At 38.0% G+C, this 21,470-nt stretch overlaps 1 protein-coding gene across 1 annotated transcript; it reads right to left on the bottom strand.

Annotated features, from left to right (window-relative positions):
• Positions 1-2,050: 2,050 nt before the first annotated feature.
• Positions 2,051-13,909, bottom strand: LOC128359013 (NLR family CARD domain-containing protein 3-like). The gene is made up of 8 exons (XM_053319427.1): positions 13,885-13,909; positions 11,587-12,565; positions 10,699-11,520; positions 7,922-8,095; positions 5,202-5,375; positions 4,471-4,644; positions 3,089-3,262; positions 2,051-2,063 (listed from the first exon to the last, which is right to left on the bottom strand). Exons 1-8 carry the CDS (start codon positions 13,907-13,909, stop codon positions 2,051-2,053), a joined length of 2,535 nt encoding a protein of 844 aa, XP_053175402.1.
• Positions 13,910-21,470: the final 7,561 nt, after the last annotated feature.

Genomic DNA, 21,470 nt, shown 5'->3' with positions numbered 1-21,470 from the left:
GTCCGAGCATGTCACTTGTAGTCTCACCACCATAGATCTTAATCACCTCCTTCACCTGTGTCGACATGTCGGACATAATGAGCTCAAGCCAGAAGCACAGACACGAGCCGAGGACACAGAAACACTCTGATTAATGGCACAAAACTCTCTGCATTCATAAAATATTAAGTACAGCTTTGACTAGATGTCATAACTGAGTAACTCGTGCATACAAATAAATCTCATTTCCCTTTATTACATCATTGTTGTACTTGCAAGTCACTTACTTATTCTTTACTGTATCTCATTATTGTAATGATTCCCTGGTTGCATTTATTTTTCCATCATTTAATCTCCTCATTATGTTTCCCCGAGGTGTTTATTTATTCATCAGTCTATCCCGTCATTATAATGTTTCCCAGTAGGATTCAGCTCTTTGTTAACTAACTAATGTACGCTCAAATTATAATTACCATATTTCCCAGAGCACATGAAGGCAGCAGCAGTCAGCAGTGTCTCTGTGTTACTGGTTGTTGTAGGTTATCTTATTAGCTAAATGGTTGATGACTTAAAAAGGTGTGTGTGTGTGTATTATATTACATATTAATTAGGCCTAGTATTTATATAATACTATATAAACCAGGAGGGTCCAACTCGTTTTCATTCAAGGGCCACATATGCTGCCCAATTTGATCTCATGTGGACCAGACCATTGGATGAAAGAAAGAAAGAAAGAAAGAAAGAAAGAAAAGGAAGGAAGGAAGGAATACAGTAGTCTCACATAAAAACCTGTTTACTGCATTTGACTGTTTGGGGAGGGGGAGTGCACATAGTCTTTTTGTTGCAGTCAGAAGAAACTCCACAGAGATCAATTTGTTTGATTACACCGAAAGCTGGATGTTGTAGTTTTCATTAAAGAAATTATTAGAAAATGAAACTTTCACACTGCAAAATAGACAGTATATGTGTATCTTTTTTTGGACACACTGCAAACCAGTTTCCCTTTTCATCTTACATTTTCTCTATTTCTCTTTGACATCTCTAACTTGACTTACTCTCTCTTCTCCCACATTTTTTAAAATCTCTTTTTTCATGTGTTTCTTTCTCCTTGTTGTGTGTTCAGTCTGTATGGATTGCTGTTTTCTTCTATCATCACTTGGTGGTGCTGTTTCCTTGTTTGTATTTTGATTGCACCAATAAAGTTAAAGCAGAGAATCTGAAGTTACAACATTTCCTGCAAAGAACCTTTATTACTACTTTACAGGTCAAATAAAGACAGTCCCAATAAATGAATTCCAGTTGCTGAGCTAACGGAGCTAAAGTCTTTGAGTCAGTTCACAGCAGCTCAGACAAATATGCAAGCATACAATTCAATATATATGACAATAAAGTTTCCAATAATAAATAATATTTACTCAGGTGGAAATGGAACTCTGAATATCACCAAATGACACAGACAATTCTTTCCTGAAACTTTAAAGAAATGAATAATAAATTATAAGAACAATGGAGCTTTAAAATAAAGTGCGACATAAACTCAGATGGTGTGTCCTGGTGATCCAGCGGTTAGACAAAAAAAAATCCACAGAAATCCAAAACAAAAGAACAGATTCAATCAAATGAGTCATTTACATCATTATCATTAAAACATAAGCATTTTTCTCCCATGCCGCTTCTCTCTCCTTAGCATCTGCAGCAGTGTTACTTTCTTTGAATATTCACCACAGGCCTGCAGGGGGAGCTCCAGTTACAGTGAGGTGACGTAACTCGAGCTTGTTTTCTCAGTAGTTGCCATGGTGAATCAAGGTATCGGGGCTCCATTGATGATGGCTTTTTATAGCGTTCATGCACATGCCAAACTCAAGGTGAACATACTTGTTGATTGAACTAATTCAGATCAGCTGTTCTGGAACCGGATACTCAGGGTTTACCATCTCAGAGTAAGTCAACTCAGAGTTCAGGGTTAGACTCCGAGTTTGTTGAATCTCCTACCTGGAATAACCCCCTGATCCATCAGGATCCAGCTGATCCTCTCTCAACACTCCTGGATGTTCACTCACACTCTGACAGATCATGACCACCATCTAATGAGAGAAGAAGAAACAACAGAGGAGATAAATGAGTGTTTAGTGTTAGTGAGACTCACTTCATCAGCTGTCAGTCAGTGATGCAGCACATCTAGTATAAAGAGCAGCAGGGACTTCAGTCCTGTTCAGACCAGATGTGGAACAGCTGTGCAGCGTAGCTTGCTTCCTTCCAGCTCTCATGTTAACGTGTTGGAGTTAACACACTGAGCTCCAAGCTCAAAGACCTGCACACACTTTTACTATCAAGTGTGTTTCGTCTGCAGATTTCACTGAAGTACACAGAGGAAATAAAGTGCTGAGAGTCATGAACACATCATTACTACAGAAACAGAGACATTCACTCATCAGTTTACTGATGGATTTACTGCTGATACATGTCAACTCTTATCAAAGTTTAAAGCTACAGAGTCTCTGTGGGATTTGAAGATGTTTCCTGCTGTTAAATCACCACATGACAATCAGTCAGAGCTGCTGTGATTCCTGGACTTCAGCAGAGGTTCTGGTCTGTATAAAGACCACATGGTTACTAAACATAATGATGCCTGTGCAAAATCAGAGCCATGATTTGCAGGCTGCAGTCAGACTGATCTTAGAGCTCTGACAAAGATGAACTGATGAATTGTTTAGTGTTGAAATGAAAGAACAAACACTTTGAGATCAGATTTGATGGTGTGACAGTTTGATGATGAGGACCACTGTCTCTAAACATCTTGTAAGGCTGTCAGCTGTAATCAGCTTTATTTACTGCAGACATCAACACAACAACAGTCATCTTCACATCAACTCAAACACATGATCACAACAAGCTTCTGGCTCATCTGATTGGCTGGCTGACTGTTCTCTCTCTGTCTTTCTGTCCAATCCTGAAGCCTGTCACCATTCTCCTCCCAGCTTCACTGAGGAAAGCAGCACTGAGAAGGTTGGAGGTTCACCAGGAAATACTGCGTCTTTGCTTTGATACTGACTGTGTTTAATACTAAACTGCTGAAACCAGAACAGACTGACTCCAACTCTCTACTGACCTCAGAGTCTCCAGTTTGCAGGCTGTACTCTCCTTAAGATCACACAGCTGCTTCACGTCTGAATCCTTCAGGTGGTTATCTCTCAGATCCAGCTCTCTGAGATGGGAGGGGTTGCACTTCAGAACTGAGGCCAGAGAAGCACAGCTGATCCCTGACAAACTGCAGCCAAACAATCTGAATAAAAAATAAAATATTAGTTTATATGTGAGTTTAGAAGACAAAGTTCCTGTTTGAAATTGTTCAGTGTTCAGGGGCACCTTGACTGGTCTGCGGCTATGCAGCCCCATACGCAACAAACTGCAATGCACTGTGTATTCTGACACATTTCAATCAGAACCAGCATTAACTTCATCAGTAATTTGAGCAACAGTAGCTCATCTGTTGGATCAGACCACACGGACCAGCCTTTGCTCCCCACGCGCATCAATTAGCCTTGGCCGCCTCCAAAAGAGCTTCGGTTTTGGAATGCTCTGACCCAGTCGTCTAGTCATCACAATTTGGTTCCTTACGCTTGAGCATTTTTCCTGCCTCTAACACACCAATTTTGAGGACATGTTCACTTGCTGCCTAATATATCCCACCCACTAACAGGTGCCAGGATGAAGAGATAATCAGTGTTATTCACTTCACCTGTCAGCGGTTATAATGTTATGCCTGATCAGTGTACATCACCTGACCACAGAAGGCATAATAAATAATAATAATAGTAATAATGGTAGGTGAATAAAAAGTTAAAACAGAAAAAAGAAAAGAAAGAAAGATAAGAAATGAAAATAAAAATACATCCATAAAAATACAGGGGTTTTAGGTGTGACAGCAGTGTTGTTTCTTGTGTTGGGCTCAGACACTTGCAGAGTTTTGCTCCTTTAACAGTAAAGACTGATTGTCTAAATGAGGTTTTGTATGTTGCAATGTGACAGTTCCAGTTTGTTGAGGCTGTGCTGACTCTACTGGAGTGCTGCTGCCTCGTAACTCATTCAATAAGGAAGGAGGATTTAAAAGAAGCTTTAGGCTAGATAGTTTATGAAGATTTACAAGGTGAACATATTGTGTTTCTTCAAGATGTGACAATGCTGCCACCTCATTGTTTTTTGTCCAGGATTTTGATTGGCTACTTATATAGTGATATGATGAGTTTTATACAGTAGTTGATTGTGAGGCTTGTGACCAGGTAGTGATGCAGTATGACAGCTGTGACAATATCATGTTATGTAAATACTTTCTGATTAGTCTGAAGCAGTTGACATTTGATTTAACCTTTTTTTTTTTTTAGGATATTATTCACTTGTTCAAATTTTTGATGTGAGTCGAAGGTGATTCCCAAGGACTTGACATTGTTAACCTCAATAATCTCAGCACAGAAGTAAGAAATGGTGTCTGACCCTAGATTCTCCAGTCTACAGTTTGGACTCTCCAGTCCAGCAGACAGATCCTTCACTCCTGAATCCTTCAGCTTGTTGTTACCAAGATTCAGCTCTCTGAGATGGGAGGGGTTGCACTTCAGAGCTGAGGCCAGAGAAACACAGCTGATCTCTGACAAACTGCAGTTAATCAATCTGAATAAAGAATAAAAGATGTGAGTTTAGAAGACAAAGTTCCTGTTTGAAATCAATCCTGGCTTGTGACCAGCTGTGACAATCTAGTCTGAAGCAGCTGACATTTGATTTAACCTTTTTAAAAAGGATAATATTCACTTGTTCAAATTTGAGATTTCAGTCTAAGATGATCCCCAAGTACTTGACATTGGGTCTGTTCGAAACTGCATAGTTTCCTGCTACTCGTACTAACTCTGATGTCATTTGAAGTATGTAGTGTGTTTCATCTGCGTAGTATGTGGTTTAGAGTATGTGAGAAGTTCCCGGATGGTTTACTACGCCAGAAATGCAGAGTATGCATCAAGAGCTGACTACTCACACTCAAATTACCCAAGATGCAATGTAACTTCTGAAAAAAAATCCTAAAATACAAACGTCATAGATCACCACCTCAGTGGTTTCAAGTTAGCTATAGCGAGGGTATGTTCGCTTCCTGTTTTCAAAATAAAAGCATCAATTCTATCGTTATGGTTTTCTAAATAATAAAAGGCAACGGTAAGTAAGACATGGTGTCTGACCTCAGAGTCTCCAGTCTACAGTTTGGACTCTCCACTCCAGCAGACAGATGCTTCACTCCTGAATCCTGCAGGTTGTTGTCACCCAGATCCAGCTCTCTGAGATGAGAGGGGTTAGACTTCAGAGCTGAGGCCAGAGAAGCACAGATGGTCTCTGACAAACTGCAGTTAATCAATCTGAATAAAGAATAAAAGATGTGAGTTTAGATTAGATTAGATTAGATTATTTTTATTTCGAATGCATGACAAAAAACAAAACAAAAACAGTACATAAAAAATGAAAGCACAGTGTTCTCACCGAAAATAGCGAACCTACACCCGATAGAAAATATAATGCACTGTCAACAACATTCAAAATGGAGTGGGAAGAAGTCAAAACTTATTGAATCCCACCCCCACCTCTCAAATCAGTGCTTGCCAGCTCCCAATCAAATCACCCTTTCACAAAATCCTACAATGTCCTACCAACACCATATGCAATGTCAACATTCACATCCATACCCACTGTTATCAACACCACAAATCATTGCCACATTTCTCAACCTCCTCCACCAAAAATACCCACATACATACATACTATCCATGTACATACATACATACATACAAACATATACATACATACACACATACACACATGTACAAACATACATGTACATACATACATACATGCACACATATACATATATTAGAAGACAAAGTTCCTGTTTTGATCATTATCATTTTATTACAATTTTCCTAGTTTACTGTATTTAGTGTAGAAGTTCACAGTTTTGTTTATTTGTTATTTTTATTGTTTGTGTTATCTTTTATTATTTACATTTTATCATCAATATTAACTAATACACTATACAAACTCACATTGTGCTGACAAACACAAGTTAAAATGCACAAACACTAAAACATGACATCTATACTTTTAGGCCCTCATGTTTAAAACAGTCGAGCAGGAATAATAAAAAAGCTGCAAGTCCTTCATCATTATGCACATTTAAAAACAGAAATGCTATGAAGCAACACATGGACTGTCAGTGCCTGCTGCTTCAACGTTATCACTGTGAGCACCAGAGGTGTCAAAAGTATTCACATTCATTATCCAGATAGAAGTATAGATACTTAGGTTTAAAAATACTTATGTAGAAGTTGAAGTATCAACCCAAACTTTTTACTCAAGTAAAAGTGTAAAAGTACTGGTTTCAAAACTACTTAAAGTAAAAGTAATGTAAGGGGGGAAAATGCCATTAAGGACAAAAGCTTAGGCCGGGTCACAGGGGCCAATCGTGCACCACCCCACCTCCCCCCCAAAAAATACATTTTTCTAAAGGATATAATGACTATAATGTTATATTATAATGTTATGTTGAAAAATTTGGGATGAGATAGAAAGTAGTGCAGTTGGCTAAATCTGTCACAATAGCACAGTTCAACCACCAGATGGAGACAACGTCCGTGTGTTCGCATTGACGACGAGGAGCTGCAATTCATCCCCCATGCCATGTAAATAAATGGAAACTGACTTGAATAGACTCAAAATGATCCAGAGTCATTGGAATAGCTGTTACTGGGAATATTATGCGACCAGACACAACTTTTAACCAGAAAAACAGCGAAGGTAAGACATAATTTGTAGTTTTATATTTACAGTGGGAAGTTTGTTTGGATTTTTCTTTGACGGTTTATTCCGCAAGTTGGCTCAGTCAGTTGCTCGGTGTTTGACTTGTGTTTGGTTGAGCTGTAACTGGTTGGCTCAATAGCAGAGCTTCTTCTGAACAAAACAGTGTGTCATATGACTATGTTCGTGCTTGTTTAACTGCCCTGAGATGTTTTTCAATTATACGGGGCGCTGTTGCCCCCGCCGGCTTCTTACAATATTTCCCATTTCCCAATATATCAGTGACATGTTGTCAGGGATGGACTTAATGTTTTATTAGTTATTTTGAAAAGGAGGAAATGATGGGCTTATTGTTTATTAACCAGACCCTCCAGGATTCCGCGATGTTGCCATCACAATTATTAATGCAAATTCAACCAATCCCTGTAAATTCTGCACGATTTTGCTATTTTAACCAATCAACCTTACTTCCTTACTATGCACTGTTAGTGATAATGTTGATATAGTTTATCGCGTACTGACAGGTGTGCTGTTTGCATGCCAATCTGATCTGTGTGTGTGTGTGTGTGTGTGTGTGTGTGTGCACACCATTTTGTTCAGAAGAAGCTCAGCTAGTGAACTAGCACAACCATGTACAGCTAAACATAACAATCAAGTAGTAATGTGAATACAATTGGATGGATGGTAGGTGTGTGTGTGTGTGTGTGTGTGTGTGTGTGTGTGTGTGTGTTCTGGAAGATCAATATCATTATCATCATCATCAGACATTATTCATTAAAACACATTAAAGAATATTGAATATTGTAAAGAAATATTTCTCCTTCATCAAGTAAACTTGAGTTTCAAACAGATATTAGTTGAGAGGATCTTCTGTTTACAGATGTGACTCTTTACCAAAAATTATAAACATTAATTAAAGAGCTAACAGTGAACATTTTCTACAGTTTCTTTTAGAATAATCTTTTATGACTACACACTAAACTTTGTACAGTAACACAACGAAAGTACGGAAATAAAAATGAACTTCATGGATGTAAGTTATTTATGAACATAAATTAGTTTCAGCTGTTAAACATTAAGATCAACAATAGTAACAGACAGTCAGTGAACTTACAGCAGAGTCTCCAGTCTACAGTTTGGACTCTCCAGTCCAGCAGACAGACGCTTCACTGCTGAACCCTGCAGTTTGTTGTGACTCAGGTTCAGGTCTGTGAGATGGGAGGGGTTGGTCTTCAGAGCTGAGGCCACAACTTCACAGTGAGTCTCTGAGAGTCCACAGTTAACAAGTCTGTGATGACAGATAATATATAATATACATTTTAATATTAAACATAGATTTTAGGCATTATGATCACTAAACAAACTGATGTGACGACTAGCTCAGTTCTCTTTGTTGGCAGAGCTGGTTGGCCACTAATCACAAGGTTGATGGTTTGAAACTTGAGCTACTTCTGTCCACATGTCCAAGTGTCTTTGAGCAACAAACTGAATACTAAACTGTATGTGGATGTAAAAAAATGTCAGTCTCTTTGGACAAAAGCGTGTGGTAAATTAAAGTAATGTAAACATGTCATGTTGTGGTTTCCCCTTCAAATCAAAGCAGAATTATTCAGTAACTCTCCTCACTCTATCTGTTGCTGTACTGTGGACTTTTTAATGGGAGTCTCTGTTCTGGTTTCATCTTGTAGACAAAGAGAAAGAAAATAAAGTTGCATTTAGGCTTCTATAAAGTCCACTGTGATTAATTCTTATTTGTCTTCAGTGTCTCCTTGCTTTTGTAGCCGCGGGACCACCCCAGGGACTAGTGAGTAAATGATTAGGGCCAGCTGTGTGTAGTTGCTCCCAACCTCTAGATACTATTTATGATCAGATATAGCATTAACGGCTGAGTGTTGTTTGTGGTCCTCATCTACCTGACTAGCGGATAACGCTACAAACGAGCAACTGGTATGTAATGTATGTTTTTTAAACAGTTTTTAATGAAAATGTATTACCCAGTGCCTTACCACTTGTATCGGTAATAACTCCAGCGATAGACGAGATGCATAGCAGCCCAGAACAGAGTGACAGCAGCACGGATAATACAATGCCGGCTCCAAACATTATGGGGTAATGTGATATGCTTTTGTATTTTATTGTATTTTATTTACATTTAATCCTTTATGCTTATATTTTAATGGCATATAATGATTTTGCCTTTTAGTACATTTTGTTAAATTTAATAGGATTTAATCTGGAGGTTAATTAAGTAACGTAAGGCATTACTTTTTTTAGTTATGTGTAATAAATTACATTTTTTGAGTAACTTCCTGAACACTGGCTGATACTAATAGAGTTAGCGGCAGTGTTTTCTCTCTGCAGACTGTTACGATAAGTTTTATATTTCCATGTTTTTTTGTCTTATATTCATTTTATCCATAATAACATATAATAACCATCCATAATAACAGTGAATGGGGGAAATAACAGATCATGAAAAGAAAAATATTTCTAATAATTGAAGAAAGTTTGTAGCTGCAATCAGAGTCAATCAGTTTAAGTTTATTTAATAACTTGAGTTAAAAATTACAATAATATATGTTTGGATAAAAATGTAGTTTGTTAATTAAGATGAATATAACCAAATGTTCTTTGTGTTTCTTGTGGGTTGGGTTGTTTTATTGGTTGCATGCTGAGCAGGACCGCGGGTGGTAATAAAGAGATTATGTTATTATATTATAAACAGGTCAGGTGATTGAGGCCAGGTGAAGACATTCGTCCCACCCTGTTGTTTCATGCAGCAGTATTCACATTCAGCTCTGTGATGAGCCACTTTTTCCTTGTTAGAAGGTGGAGAAAATCCATTTTATTTATTTTGTTTGTTTGTATTTTATATTAGTAAATGAAAAATATTTTACAGATGTTATGTTTGAGTAACATTTCTCATTTAAATGAATTATTGTATTTTTAGGTATTTTAAAGCTATTACATGTTCAAAACTAGGTTTTTTATTGTACATCTTCAATTAGCATCATAACCTACTGATATTTGACAAAATCTAACAAAAAGTCTTTTAATAGGACTCAAATGATGTAAGCAGTTATACGATTTTGACATAATCAAATTCAACATCTGTGTAAACACATGGCTTTGGTCTCAATATTTGAAATGCAATTCTGAAAGTAAATATTCATTTTAATTAATTCTTATGAATTATCAATGTTTTCTAGGGTTACACCATGGGACATTTAAACTAAGCAAACCTGACTCAGTCCTAAAACATCAGTTCATCAGAGTATTTGTTAGAGCTTCTAACCTTGTCAGGCAGTAGTTGTGATCATCAGGGGTCCTTCTCTGTAAAACCACTTCCTGTTACATGGCCTTCTTTACAATTTTAAATGGTGGTTACACTTTGAGACACTTCATGTGGTTCACTTGACTTGACATGTTTCCCTAAATTTAATTTAAAAATTAACCTTCATTTAATATGAAACAGGGATAATGTTTATTGAGAATTTGAGCATTTTTAAGCAAGTGTAATTTTTTGGTTGGAATTATATTTGGCCCACAGGAAAAGAATGCCTGTAGGTTATTCATTGATTTATTTTTAAATTTGAACCCCTTTTACATTTGACTAAACCATATGGAAACAAAAGAAAGTAGCATCACATCATTGACCCATGTACTATATATCAAAATGTCCAGTGACATAATCATCTAATTACATTGTACGTGTCAAGATTATCCTCAACACCAAGAAAATAAAAATACAAATGTGAATAGAAATGTCTGTTTGACTTGTGATGAGGATATCTTGACATGTGTGAATGTGCTTGCAGGTTCTCCTTGTAGTGAAACACTACTCATGTATAACTTTGGCAACAAGCAGGTGTTAATCACATCTGGACTTACCGAGCCTTTCTGCAGTTCCTCACAGCTGGGATCAGTCTCCGTTTCCCCTGCTCTGATGTGTTGTACTTGTACAGGTCCAAGTCATCCAGAACCTCCTTTGACATCTGCAGCATGTAGGCCAGAGCTGAGCAGTGGATCACAGAGAGTCTCTTCTTTGATCTGTTCTCTGACTTCAGGAACTCTTGGATCTCCTGATGTACTGAGTGGTCGTTCATCTCCATCAGACAGTGGAAGATGTTGATGCTTCTGTCAGGAGAGACATTGTCACTGTTCATCTCATTCAGGTTGTTGATGACTCTCTGGATGGTTTCTGGACTGTTTTCTGTCCGACCTAGCAGGCCTCCTAAGAGACTCTGATTGGACTCCAGAGAGAGGCCATGAAGGAAGCGCACAAACAGGTCCAGGTGGTCATTTTCACTTCTGAGAGATTTCTCCATGGCTCCCTTCAGGAAGTCATCCAGAGATGAGTAACTGTTGTCTTTTCCCAGGAAGACCTTCAGTACCTCTGTGTTCCTGTTGGTGTAACAGTGGTACATGTAGACTGCACCCAGAAACTCCTGAACAGTCAGATGAACAAAGCTGTAAACTGTTTTCTGGAAGATCGCACTCTCTCTTTTAGGGATCTGTGTACAAACTCCTGATAACACTGAGGCCTCTGTGACATCAAGACCACACTGCTCCAGGTCTTCTTGGTAGAACATGATGTTTCCTTTCTCCAGTTGTTCAAACGCCAGCCTCCCCAGCTTCAGAAGTACTTCCCCGTCAGCCTCCGTCAGCTCCTGTGGATTTGTCTCATGTCCCTCATCATACTTGTTCTTCTTCCTCTTCTTCCTCTTCCTCTTCTTCTTCTTCTTCTTGTTCTTCTTCTTTGTCTTTTGTGTGCTATACTTGTTCTTCTTCCTCTTTGTCTGAACCAGCAGGAAGTGTGAGTACATGTCAGTCAGGGTCTTGGGCAGCTCTCCTCTCTGGTCTGTAGTCAACATGTGGTCCAGAACTGTAGCAGTGATCCAGCAGAAGACTGGGATGTGACACATGATGTGAAGGCTCCTGGATGTCTTGATGTGTGAGATGATTGCGCTGGACTGCTCTTCATCACTGAATCTTCTCCTGAAGTACTCCTCCTTCTGGGAGTCAGTGAATCCTCGTACTTCTGTTAGTCTGTCCACACATGAACGAGGGATCTGATTGGCTGCTGCAGGTCGGGAAGTTATCCAGATGAGAGCCGAGGGAAGCAGCTTCCCCTTGATGAGGTTTGTCAACAGCACGCTGACTGATGTCTTCTGTGTGACATCAGACACAACCTCACTGTTGTTGAAATCCAGTGAAAGTCTGCTTTCATCCAGGCCGTCAAAGATGAACAAAACTTTACAGACAGCGAGCTTATCTGCTGTGAGCTTCCGTAATGTTGGATAGAAAACACAGATCAGCATGAGCAGACTGTACTTCTTATCTTTGACCAAGTTCAGCGCCCTGAATGAAAGCAGAATCAGCAGACTGATATTTTGGTTTTTGGAGCGCTGTGCCCAGTCCAGAGTGAACTTCTGCACTGAGAAGGTTTTTCCAATTCCAGAGATGCCGTTCATCAGAACGACTCTGATGTGTTTCTGTTGGTGAGGTAAGGCTTTAAAGATGTTGTGAAACTTGATTGGAGCATCATGGAGGGTCTTCATCTTGGAAGCTGTTTCAAGCTGCCTCGCCTCATGTTGGATATTAACCTCTTCACTCTGTACCTCTGTGGTGTAGACCTGAGTGTAGATGCTGTTGAGGAGGATTTCACTTCCTGCTTCATCAGTTCCTTGAGTCACACGTTCACATCTGCTGCACAGACTCTGATGTTCATCTAAAACCTCCTTCAGACTACTTTCTGCTGAAAGAGAAAAAAATGGCATAATTAAAAAGAAATATGTCTGACTGTTAATGTTCAGGATAGAGGAGGTAGATTCCTGTCCTGTTTTCAGAGATCTTCAACCTTACGTTGTACAGTGCTGGTCTTACTGTTTGTCTGCAGTCCAGATCTGGTTCTGGATCTTTTTCCACACTTGGGACAGGAGGACTGTCCTGATGAAGCAGACTGGTCCCAGTATGAGGTGATGCACTGTCTGCAGAACCAGTGTCCACAGATGGTAAAGACTGGATCATTCAGGACGTCCTGACACAAAGAACAACAGGACAGCTGCTCCTCCACAGAAACAGCTCTCCTCTTCCTCTTCCTCCACCTCTCTCTGTGGACATGAACACATTCGTTATGACACAAGTGACAGCTCACAAGTCAGTCAGTCTGCAGTGATACATCAGCTGCAGCAGGCTGTTTCTATACATTTACATGATCTCCTCCCATATTTAATGTCTTTGAACAGAAACATATTAAGACACAGTCTGTATTACATGAGACCAAACACTTCATTTTCTTCCATTGTACCTGCTGCTACAGGCCTTTAGTAACAGACACAGTTTAACTTGTTAGTAAATCTTTAGTAAATATCACCCTGGGTTACCTGCTGCTACTTTATATTTATTGACTGGAAAATCAAACAGCAATACCAGCCCTGTCTCTGTTTCTGGTTAACATGAACATGAAGATCTGTTGTAGATTACAGCTGAATGGAAGCTACTTCATTATTTCTTTCCACTGTGTTTCCTTCATATCTACACTACAACCTTCATGAAACCGTCTCACTGAATCATCTTCAGGTCAGGACCACCCTACCCATCCTACACAACATCTACAGTACACACTGCAGAAATAAAGCCAAATAAATACAGAAGGACTTCACACACCCCCAGAACCAGAAGTTCAGGCTGCTGAGGTCAGGAGGAAACTCCTGCAGCCTCAAGGCAAGAACAGATACAGTCACAATACTGAACAGCAATAAATGAGTCACTCGCTGCACCTTCAGCTCTAAACATAAGACCATCATGTGGTTGATCTCTGAACTGTCACTATTCTTTATTACTTTTTTTCTTTTTATTCTTTAATATGACCAGCTATAAACTGATCTATAAGGATTTAAAGTGCATTTCACTATACATTGTATTGAATGCTGACATGACCAATAAAAACACCAAACAAAACAATAAAAACACAAAACACAGAATTATATAAGAATAGTGTTAATTATGTAGATTATCAAATGACATTAAACTGAATCATCTTCAGGTCAGTTTACAGTAGAAACAGTCTCTTACTTTGTGTCTGAGGGTCCAGGTCCATCACTGAAATGTGGAACACCACCTTTAGACCGATCACTCTTCATAGACAGGCATCCATCTTCCTCTTCCTCCTCTTCCTCCTCTTCCTTCAACTTCTGGAGTCTGAGAGGTAAACCAGTAACACTGGACACACACACAACATATTATAATAAATCCAATCCTGCCTGTAGGAGCCAGGTATGAATTTGAGTATGGTGCTCCTCCCAAACAGCAGGGGGTGCATGGTTATGCTGGCAGCGCACTGATTTATTTTTAAAGGGTCATGCCAATCACCACAGGTGCGCTGATGGTGAGGCAAAAAGCTTTTTGACTGCGTTCAGGTCGCAGCTATTTTCTGTTGTTTTGGTTTATCATTTTATTTTTGTATTAAGAGCAAACAAACGAAAATTAAGCGTTGTGTTTAAACGACGAATAAATAATTTATCAGCAAGTTAAGTAGTCTGCGTATTGAGTGCACGTCGGAACGTCTAACCATTAGCAGCCAGTAGTGGCTTTAAGTTTAGGACTAGTCCCTACACTGCCTCTCAACTTCTTAATAGTTTACATGACTTTAACTACAACCATGTGTGTTTTCTAGTCATCACAAAGATAAACTTTGGTTGGTTTAAATGCAACAGACTTTAGATAAACATCTGTGTCGCAGCAGTGAGTTGCGTTACGTCGCTGTGAGGACGCAAACCAACAATAAAAAAACAAAAAAGAAAATAGACAGAACATAAGTGAACAGACAGGTTGACATAGGCCATACATTAGTGCAAAATGGAGTGATCATTCACACAGACAATGAGTTACACCTCAAAGAATATGAATTCGACCCATGCATTGTATGTTGTTTTCTGATGATTTAACACTCTTGAAGGCAGGTATTAAAATAAAGAAGACTACATTAGATAAAATCAGTTTGTGTTGTAGCAGAAAGCAGTGACATGTGACAATGTGACACATACATGGTGGTTGTGTCCACAAGTCACAACCAGTCACAGTATTGAACAGCAATAAAGTAATCACTCACTGCACCTTCAACTCATATACTCATAAACATAAGACAGCCATGTTGCTGATCCCTGAACTATATCATTATCTTTATTACCATTTTTAACTTTTTAATTTTTAATCTTACCAGTTATCAACTGATCTAAGAGGCTCTAAAGTGCATCTTACTGTGTTAACATTGTCTTGTACACTTTGTGTACGTGACCAATAAAGAACTTGAACCCTTATAATGCAATCAATGCTCAAACTACAAAAAAACACAGAATTATATAAGAATAGTATTAATAATGTAGATTATCAAATGACATTAAACTGAATCATCTTCAGGTCAGTTTACAGTAGAAACAGTCTCTTACTTGGTGTCTGAGGGTCCAGGTTCATTACTGAAATGTGGAACACCACCTTTAGACCGGTTACTCTTCATAGACAGACAGCTGGATATTACAGACTCTGCTCTCCGTCTGTGGAAACAACAAATGTTTGACACATATCATTAGTTGTTGTAAGGATCAGATGTATGTCACAGTGTATGGATACATTTGTATAAAGACTTTTAAAAATAAAGTCTGACGTGTGTGGCATTAAAATGCCAAAAAAAGATTTTTTCAGTTTATTTACTGACAGTTAAACTAAAGGCACTGCTGCCTGATGCTGAACTGTCAGATTAACTTGTTCCTGTCTAGAAAACAAACAACACAACCTGTCCTCTGCTAGGTAACCTATTAAATACTTGTTCAAGCAACTAATAAATAATCAAGCACTATTTACACTAAATGAAAGAAATCATGCAGTCAGTGCTCAAATAACAAACCTCCTGACCTACAAGCTGCATGCAGCTCTTTCCCCACATGAACTGTTCAGGCTGCTGAGGCCAAGAGGAAACCTCTGCAGACTAAAGGCAAGAACAGAGAGACGAGGAGATGCTTTCTCCACCATGCAGTCACAATACTGACCAGCATTGCACCTTCAACTCTAAACATTAGACCATCATGTTGTTGATCCCTGAACTGTGTCACTATCTTTATTATCCCTTTTTTCTTTTGATTCTTTAATCTTACCAGTTATAAATTGATCTAAGAGGGTCTAAAGTATTTCACTACACATAGTACACGTTGTGTATGTGACCAATAAAGAACTCTTAGCACTATCCATCGTAATGAATGCAGTCCATGCTCAAACAATAAAAAAACACAGAATTATAAAAGAATAGTGTTAATAATGTAGATTATCAAATGATATTAAACTGAATCATCTTCAGGTCAGTTTACAGTAGAAACAGTCTCTTACTTTGTGTCTGAGGGTCCAGGTTCATCACTGAAATGTGGAACACCACCTTTAGACCGATCACTCTTCATAGACAGACTGCTGGATATTACAGACTCTGCTCCATCCTCCTCTTCCTCCTCTTCCTTCATCTTCTGGAGTCTGAGAGGTAAACCAGTAACACTGGTGACACACACACACACACACACACACACACACACACACACACACACACACACACACACACACACATATCATAATAAATCCAGTCCTCAACGTAGTAACTTCTTAATAGTTTACATGACTTTAACTACAACCATGTTTTCTAGTCATCACAAAGATAAACTTTGGTTGGTTTAAATGCAACAGAATTCAGATAAACATCTGTGTCGCAGCAGTGAGTCGCGTTACATCGCTGTGAGGATGCAAACCAACAATAAAAAAACAAAAAAAAACAAGAAAGAAAATAGACAGAATATAAGTGAACAGACAGGTTGACATAGGCCATACATTAGTGCAAAATGGAGTGATCATTCACACAGACAATGAGTTACACCTCAAAGAATATGAAGTCCACCCATGCATTGTATGTTGTTTTCTGATGATTTAACACTCTTGAAGGCAGGTATTAACATAAAGAAGACTACATTAGATAAAATCAGTTTGTGTTGTAGCAGAAAGCAGTAACATGTGACAATGTGACACATACATGGTGGTTGTGTCCACAAGTCACAACCAGTCACAGTATTGAACAGCAATAAAGTAATCACTCACTGCACCTTCAAGTCATATACTCATAAACATAAGACAGCCATGTTGCTGATCCCTGAACTGTATCATTATCTTTATTACCATTTTTAAATTTTAATCTTACTTATAAACTGATCTAAGAGGCTCTAAAGTGCATCTTACTGTGCTTACATTGTATTTTACACTTTGTGTACGTGACCAATAAAGACCTTGAACCCTTACAATGCAGTCCATGCTCAAACAACAAAAAACACAGAATTATATAAGAATAGTGTTAATAATGTAGATTATCAAATGCCATTAAACTGAATCATCTTCAGGTCAGTTTACAGTAGAAACAGTCTCTTACTTTGTGTCTGAGGGTCCAGGTTCATTACTGAAGTGTGGAGGTGATTGTTTAGACCGGTCACTCTTCATAGACAGACAGCTGGATATAACAGACTCTACTCCGTCCTCCTCTTCCTCTATCTTCTGGAGTCTGAGAGGTAAACCAGTAACACTGGAGACACACACATACACATTATAACAAATCCAATCCTGCCTCTCAACTTCTTAATAGTTTACATGACTTTAACTACAACCATGTGTGTTTTCTAGTCATCACAAAGATAAACTTTGACTCTGGTTTGAATCCAACCAACAGACTTCAGATAAACATCAGTGTCGTAGCAGTGAGCTGCGTTAAGTCACTGAGAGGACGCACAAATCGAAAGTACTTCTGAAGACCTCAAACTCTGATTTGATATTTTTCTGACACAGTTTAATCAACTAAATGATTAACCTGAAACATAATCATCAGACGGATCAATAATGACAGTAATCATTATTTCCAGCCCTGATATTAACACTCACCTGCCTCACACTCGCTGTTTTCCTCCTGCTCTCCTGACTGTGGAATGGCGACTGAATGGAATTTCACCTTATCTGGACTTGTCCGCTCCACCCTTCTTTACCTGAAGTCACGTGTGTGTGTGTGTGTGTGTGTGTGTGTGTGTGTGTGTGTCTTTTTGGTTTTTTTAACGAGACCGGTCAGGACCACCGCTGATAGTCTTTTTGTCCATGCCTTACTGATAAGAGTGAAAAAGGACCCTCTCAAAAACAGGAGCGCGTGCTCGCGTGCCACCCGAACTTTTTATTTATTTATTAATTTTCCAGTATAATTTTTCTTAGTTATAGTTTATATTGTTATTGCTTTTTGAGGAATACAATTCAACTTCCTTTTAGTACATTTCTTAAGCATAATTGAATTTTGAACGTGGTTTGGTTGGCCATTTGTTGTTGATTGGGGCAGCCAAGTAATATGACATATTTGAACAATGTTTTAAAAAGTAACGTAATAGTTACTTTTTCTGATAATTAATTACTTTGACATTGATGTAACTCAGTTACTTTTTGGGAGAAGTAATGAGTAACTAAAATTATTTTTTCAAAGTAACGTGCCCAACACTGAAGAAAACTCACATTTTGATGTTTTGTTATGATTTTCCTTTGATATATATGGTGTTGGTCTTGTCTCGATCTCGGTATTCTCTGGTCTCGGTAATGTCTTGGTCTCGGTCGGTGCGGTCTTGACTACCTGCAGGACAACGTGTTTGCTGCAGCTGACTGTTTCATCTGTCACATATACTGTTGAGTCATTAGGCAGCAAGAATAACAATCATGCTGGATTATAAAGGCAGAGGACAAAAAATAATGGATCAATTAAGATCAATATTAATCTCCAGAGGAAAACATGAGGATGCCAGCTGACTGCATTCATCACTCCATGCTCATTATACAGTCTATTATATTTACCTATATATTATATTTGCCCTCTATATTTTATTTGTTTGCTCCAATTCTGAGTGTGTAAATATATCAACTGTATAGTGTCCCAAAAAATGTAATAATACAATCAATTTTTCAGGAAGACCCATATATCTAGTTAGATGTGTTTATCAATCAATCAATCTTTATTTGTATAGTGCCAAATCACAACAAAAGTCATCTCAAGGCACTTTACACATAGAGCAGGTCTAAACCAAACTCGTATTCAGGTTTAATTTTAAAGTTGTTTTTTTAGGGGGGCTTTTTTTTTACTTTAGCATACTGAAAAATTGTGTAGAACTAATTCAAAACTAAAAAACTAAAAAAGTTTTATTATTAGACATTCAACATTCATAAAGTCCTACACTGGAACGTTAATGATGATATTTCAGTTTAGGTCAACAAGAACAGTTCTCTCCATGACTTAAATCACTGTCTGCAGATTTTCTATCAATATTAACACAAATCAAGTATTTGTCAAACCCTAAAGAACTTGTTTACTTTAAAAAAACATTTTGTTCTTTAACTCTATTGTCAACGTCTCATTTATGGGTTACAATAGGCTGTTAATGACCAATCACGCTGGGGTAGAATAACCATTTAATTTTCTCCAGATAGATTCACTAGCATTTAATGAAATACATGCATATTGACCTTACAGCGTATACATTGTTTTTCAGATTCTTATTAAATTATTAAATCCAGGTTAAAAACATTTCTCTTCTCCTGTGCTTACGATTGAGCTCTTTTAAAGCACTTTACATTTTAATCTTTCATTTGCACTCTTTGTCCTTTTAATGATTTTAAAGCTAATTTATTATTTTATGCTGCAATCATTTTATTTATGTCTTTCTATTTTTCTGTACTTTGTTTTTATTATGGGGGGTGGGGGGGGGGGGTTAATTGTATGTTTTAAGTTTCTCAAATTGCATGTTTTTCTGTTTTATGTAAAGCACATTGAATTGCCATTGTGTATGAAATGCGCTATATAAATAAAACTGCCTTGCCTTGCCTTGCCTTATGAAATGTTCCTAAACTTTTTTCTGTGAAGGTTTTCTTTTATGTGTCACATTACTGCCTTCTGCTACAACACAAACTGATTTTATCTAATGTAGTCTTCTTTATTTTGATACCTGCCTTGAAGAGTGTTAAATCATCAGAAAACAATGTACAATGCATAGAAATACTGACCTTCTCCTTAAGACTACAGGCTGAGCAATATACAAAGTACTGGGAAAGGTGGACTTCATATTCTTTGAGGTGTAACTCATTGTCTGTGTGAATGATCACTCCATTTTGCACTAATGAATTGCCTATGTCAACCCATCTGTTCACTTATATTTTTTCTCTGGGTTTTTTTTTAAGAAACATGAAAACTAAATAAAAATAGTTTTAAAAAAAAGAGAAAAGAAAACAACATACAGTAGAAGCACTTCCACCCACTTAAATCTGCCCGCAAAATTCAAACCGTTGTACTGTCTGATAACTGTATAAATGACAAATTTGTTCATTCTTTTCTGAAGAGCACTTCATGAGACAGGCATACAGACATCTGTGCTTTGACTTTATCACATTATTGCAATTATACATAAATAAAAGCTAATGGATGATTACTTTGTGTTTCTTGATTTATTCAATCTTAGCAGGTACATCATTTGAAAGAACAGCTAATAGTGTAAGTGAAGAGTTTTTATTGTAAGGGAAGGTCCCGCCATGTAATCTTTGAAGTGTATTTAACAGCTGAAATGAACACTATGCCAGTGTTTATAGAGAATAAGTGACAGCTGAGGACGCCATCTAGTGGATTTGATAACAAACTGCAACCTGAGGCCATATGAGGATGAATAACTGAAACAGATAAAGCATAAAGTTGCTGCTGTGTTTTAAACAGCACACCAGTGTTTCAGATTCAGAGGTTTGAGGTGGAGCTGCAGGGTTGAGTGGAGGTGAGTGGGGAAGTTTATTTGTGCTGTTGAACATAATCGCTGTGAAACAATCAGAAAATAACGTTTTATTGATCTGATTCACCGGCTTTCTTACTGTCGGCGCTCCCTCTCTTCATTCACTTCCTAGCTCGCTCGACCACAGCTAGCACAACACCTTCCTGTAGCCGCTTACTGGCGAGATGAGAAGTGACTGTAAACTAGCTATAGCAGAGGCTAACATCCGAACAAAAAAGATAACGTCTGGTCCTCTATCTCGTTTGAAAATACGTCGATATGTTTAAAAAACGCAATTTACCCTTTCCCGAAAACAACGTAACGTTTTGGAGAGTGCAGACACGTTCAGCTCACTGTGAGATGTGGCCGTCCGACATAGTCTAATTTGTGCTGTAATTAATGGGAAACAGTGATAGTTATTGTTAAAGCCACCTGATTGGCTGACCAGTGTTTACTTAAAGACTGCTGCAAATGACTTGTCATATAATTATGAGATATAAATGATTCATCTTGACATAATCATTTTGCAAATAAGCTGGATACCTTTAATATTTACACACTGACACTGGAACCTTTAAAAGTGATCAATCAAATCTTTCGAATCAGTCCTAAACAAACAGGTAAGCAGTGAAGTGATACATATGAGCCCAGGCTCACAGTCTGACTTATAACACCTGTTTTTTAATCTTTATCTGCATCAAACAGCTCATGTAGAACAAATCTGTAAAGTGCTGACTTCAGTTAAATCCAGAGATGACTGTCAGTTAAGAGATTTAAGTGAAGATGACAAAATCCAGATCCAGACTCCGG

The sequence above is a fragment of the Scomber japonicus genome, chromosome 5 (genome assembly GCF_027409825.1).
Source record: "Scomber japonicus isolate fScoJap1 chromosome 5, fScoJap1.pri, whole genome shotgun sequence".
Taxonomy (NCBI): domain Eukaryota; kingdom Metazoa; phylum Chordata; class Actinopteri; order Scombriformes; family Scombridae; genus Scomber; species Scomber japonicus.
Note: the sequence above shows the minus strand (reverse complement) of the source record. Positions and strands in the feature narration are given on the sequence as shown.

Excerpts from the sequence above, each read along its gene's own strand:
- LOC128359013 (XM_053319427.1), bottom strand. The coding sequence starts at position 13,909 with ATGGACCTGGACCCTCAGACACAAA. Across the intron at positions 11,521-11,586 it reads ACAAAGAGGAAGAAGAACAA|GAAGAAGAACAAGTATGATG; the intron begins GTATAGCACACA and ends GAGGAAGAAGAG. Across the intron at positions 8,096-10,698 it reads AGGAACTGCAGAAAGGCTCG|ACTTGTTAACTGTGGACTCT; the intron begins GTAAGTCCAGAT and ends CTGTCATCACAG.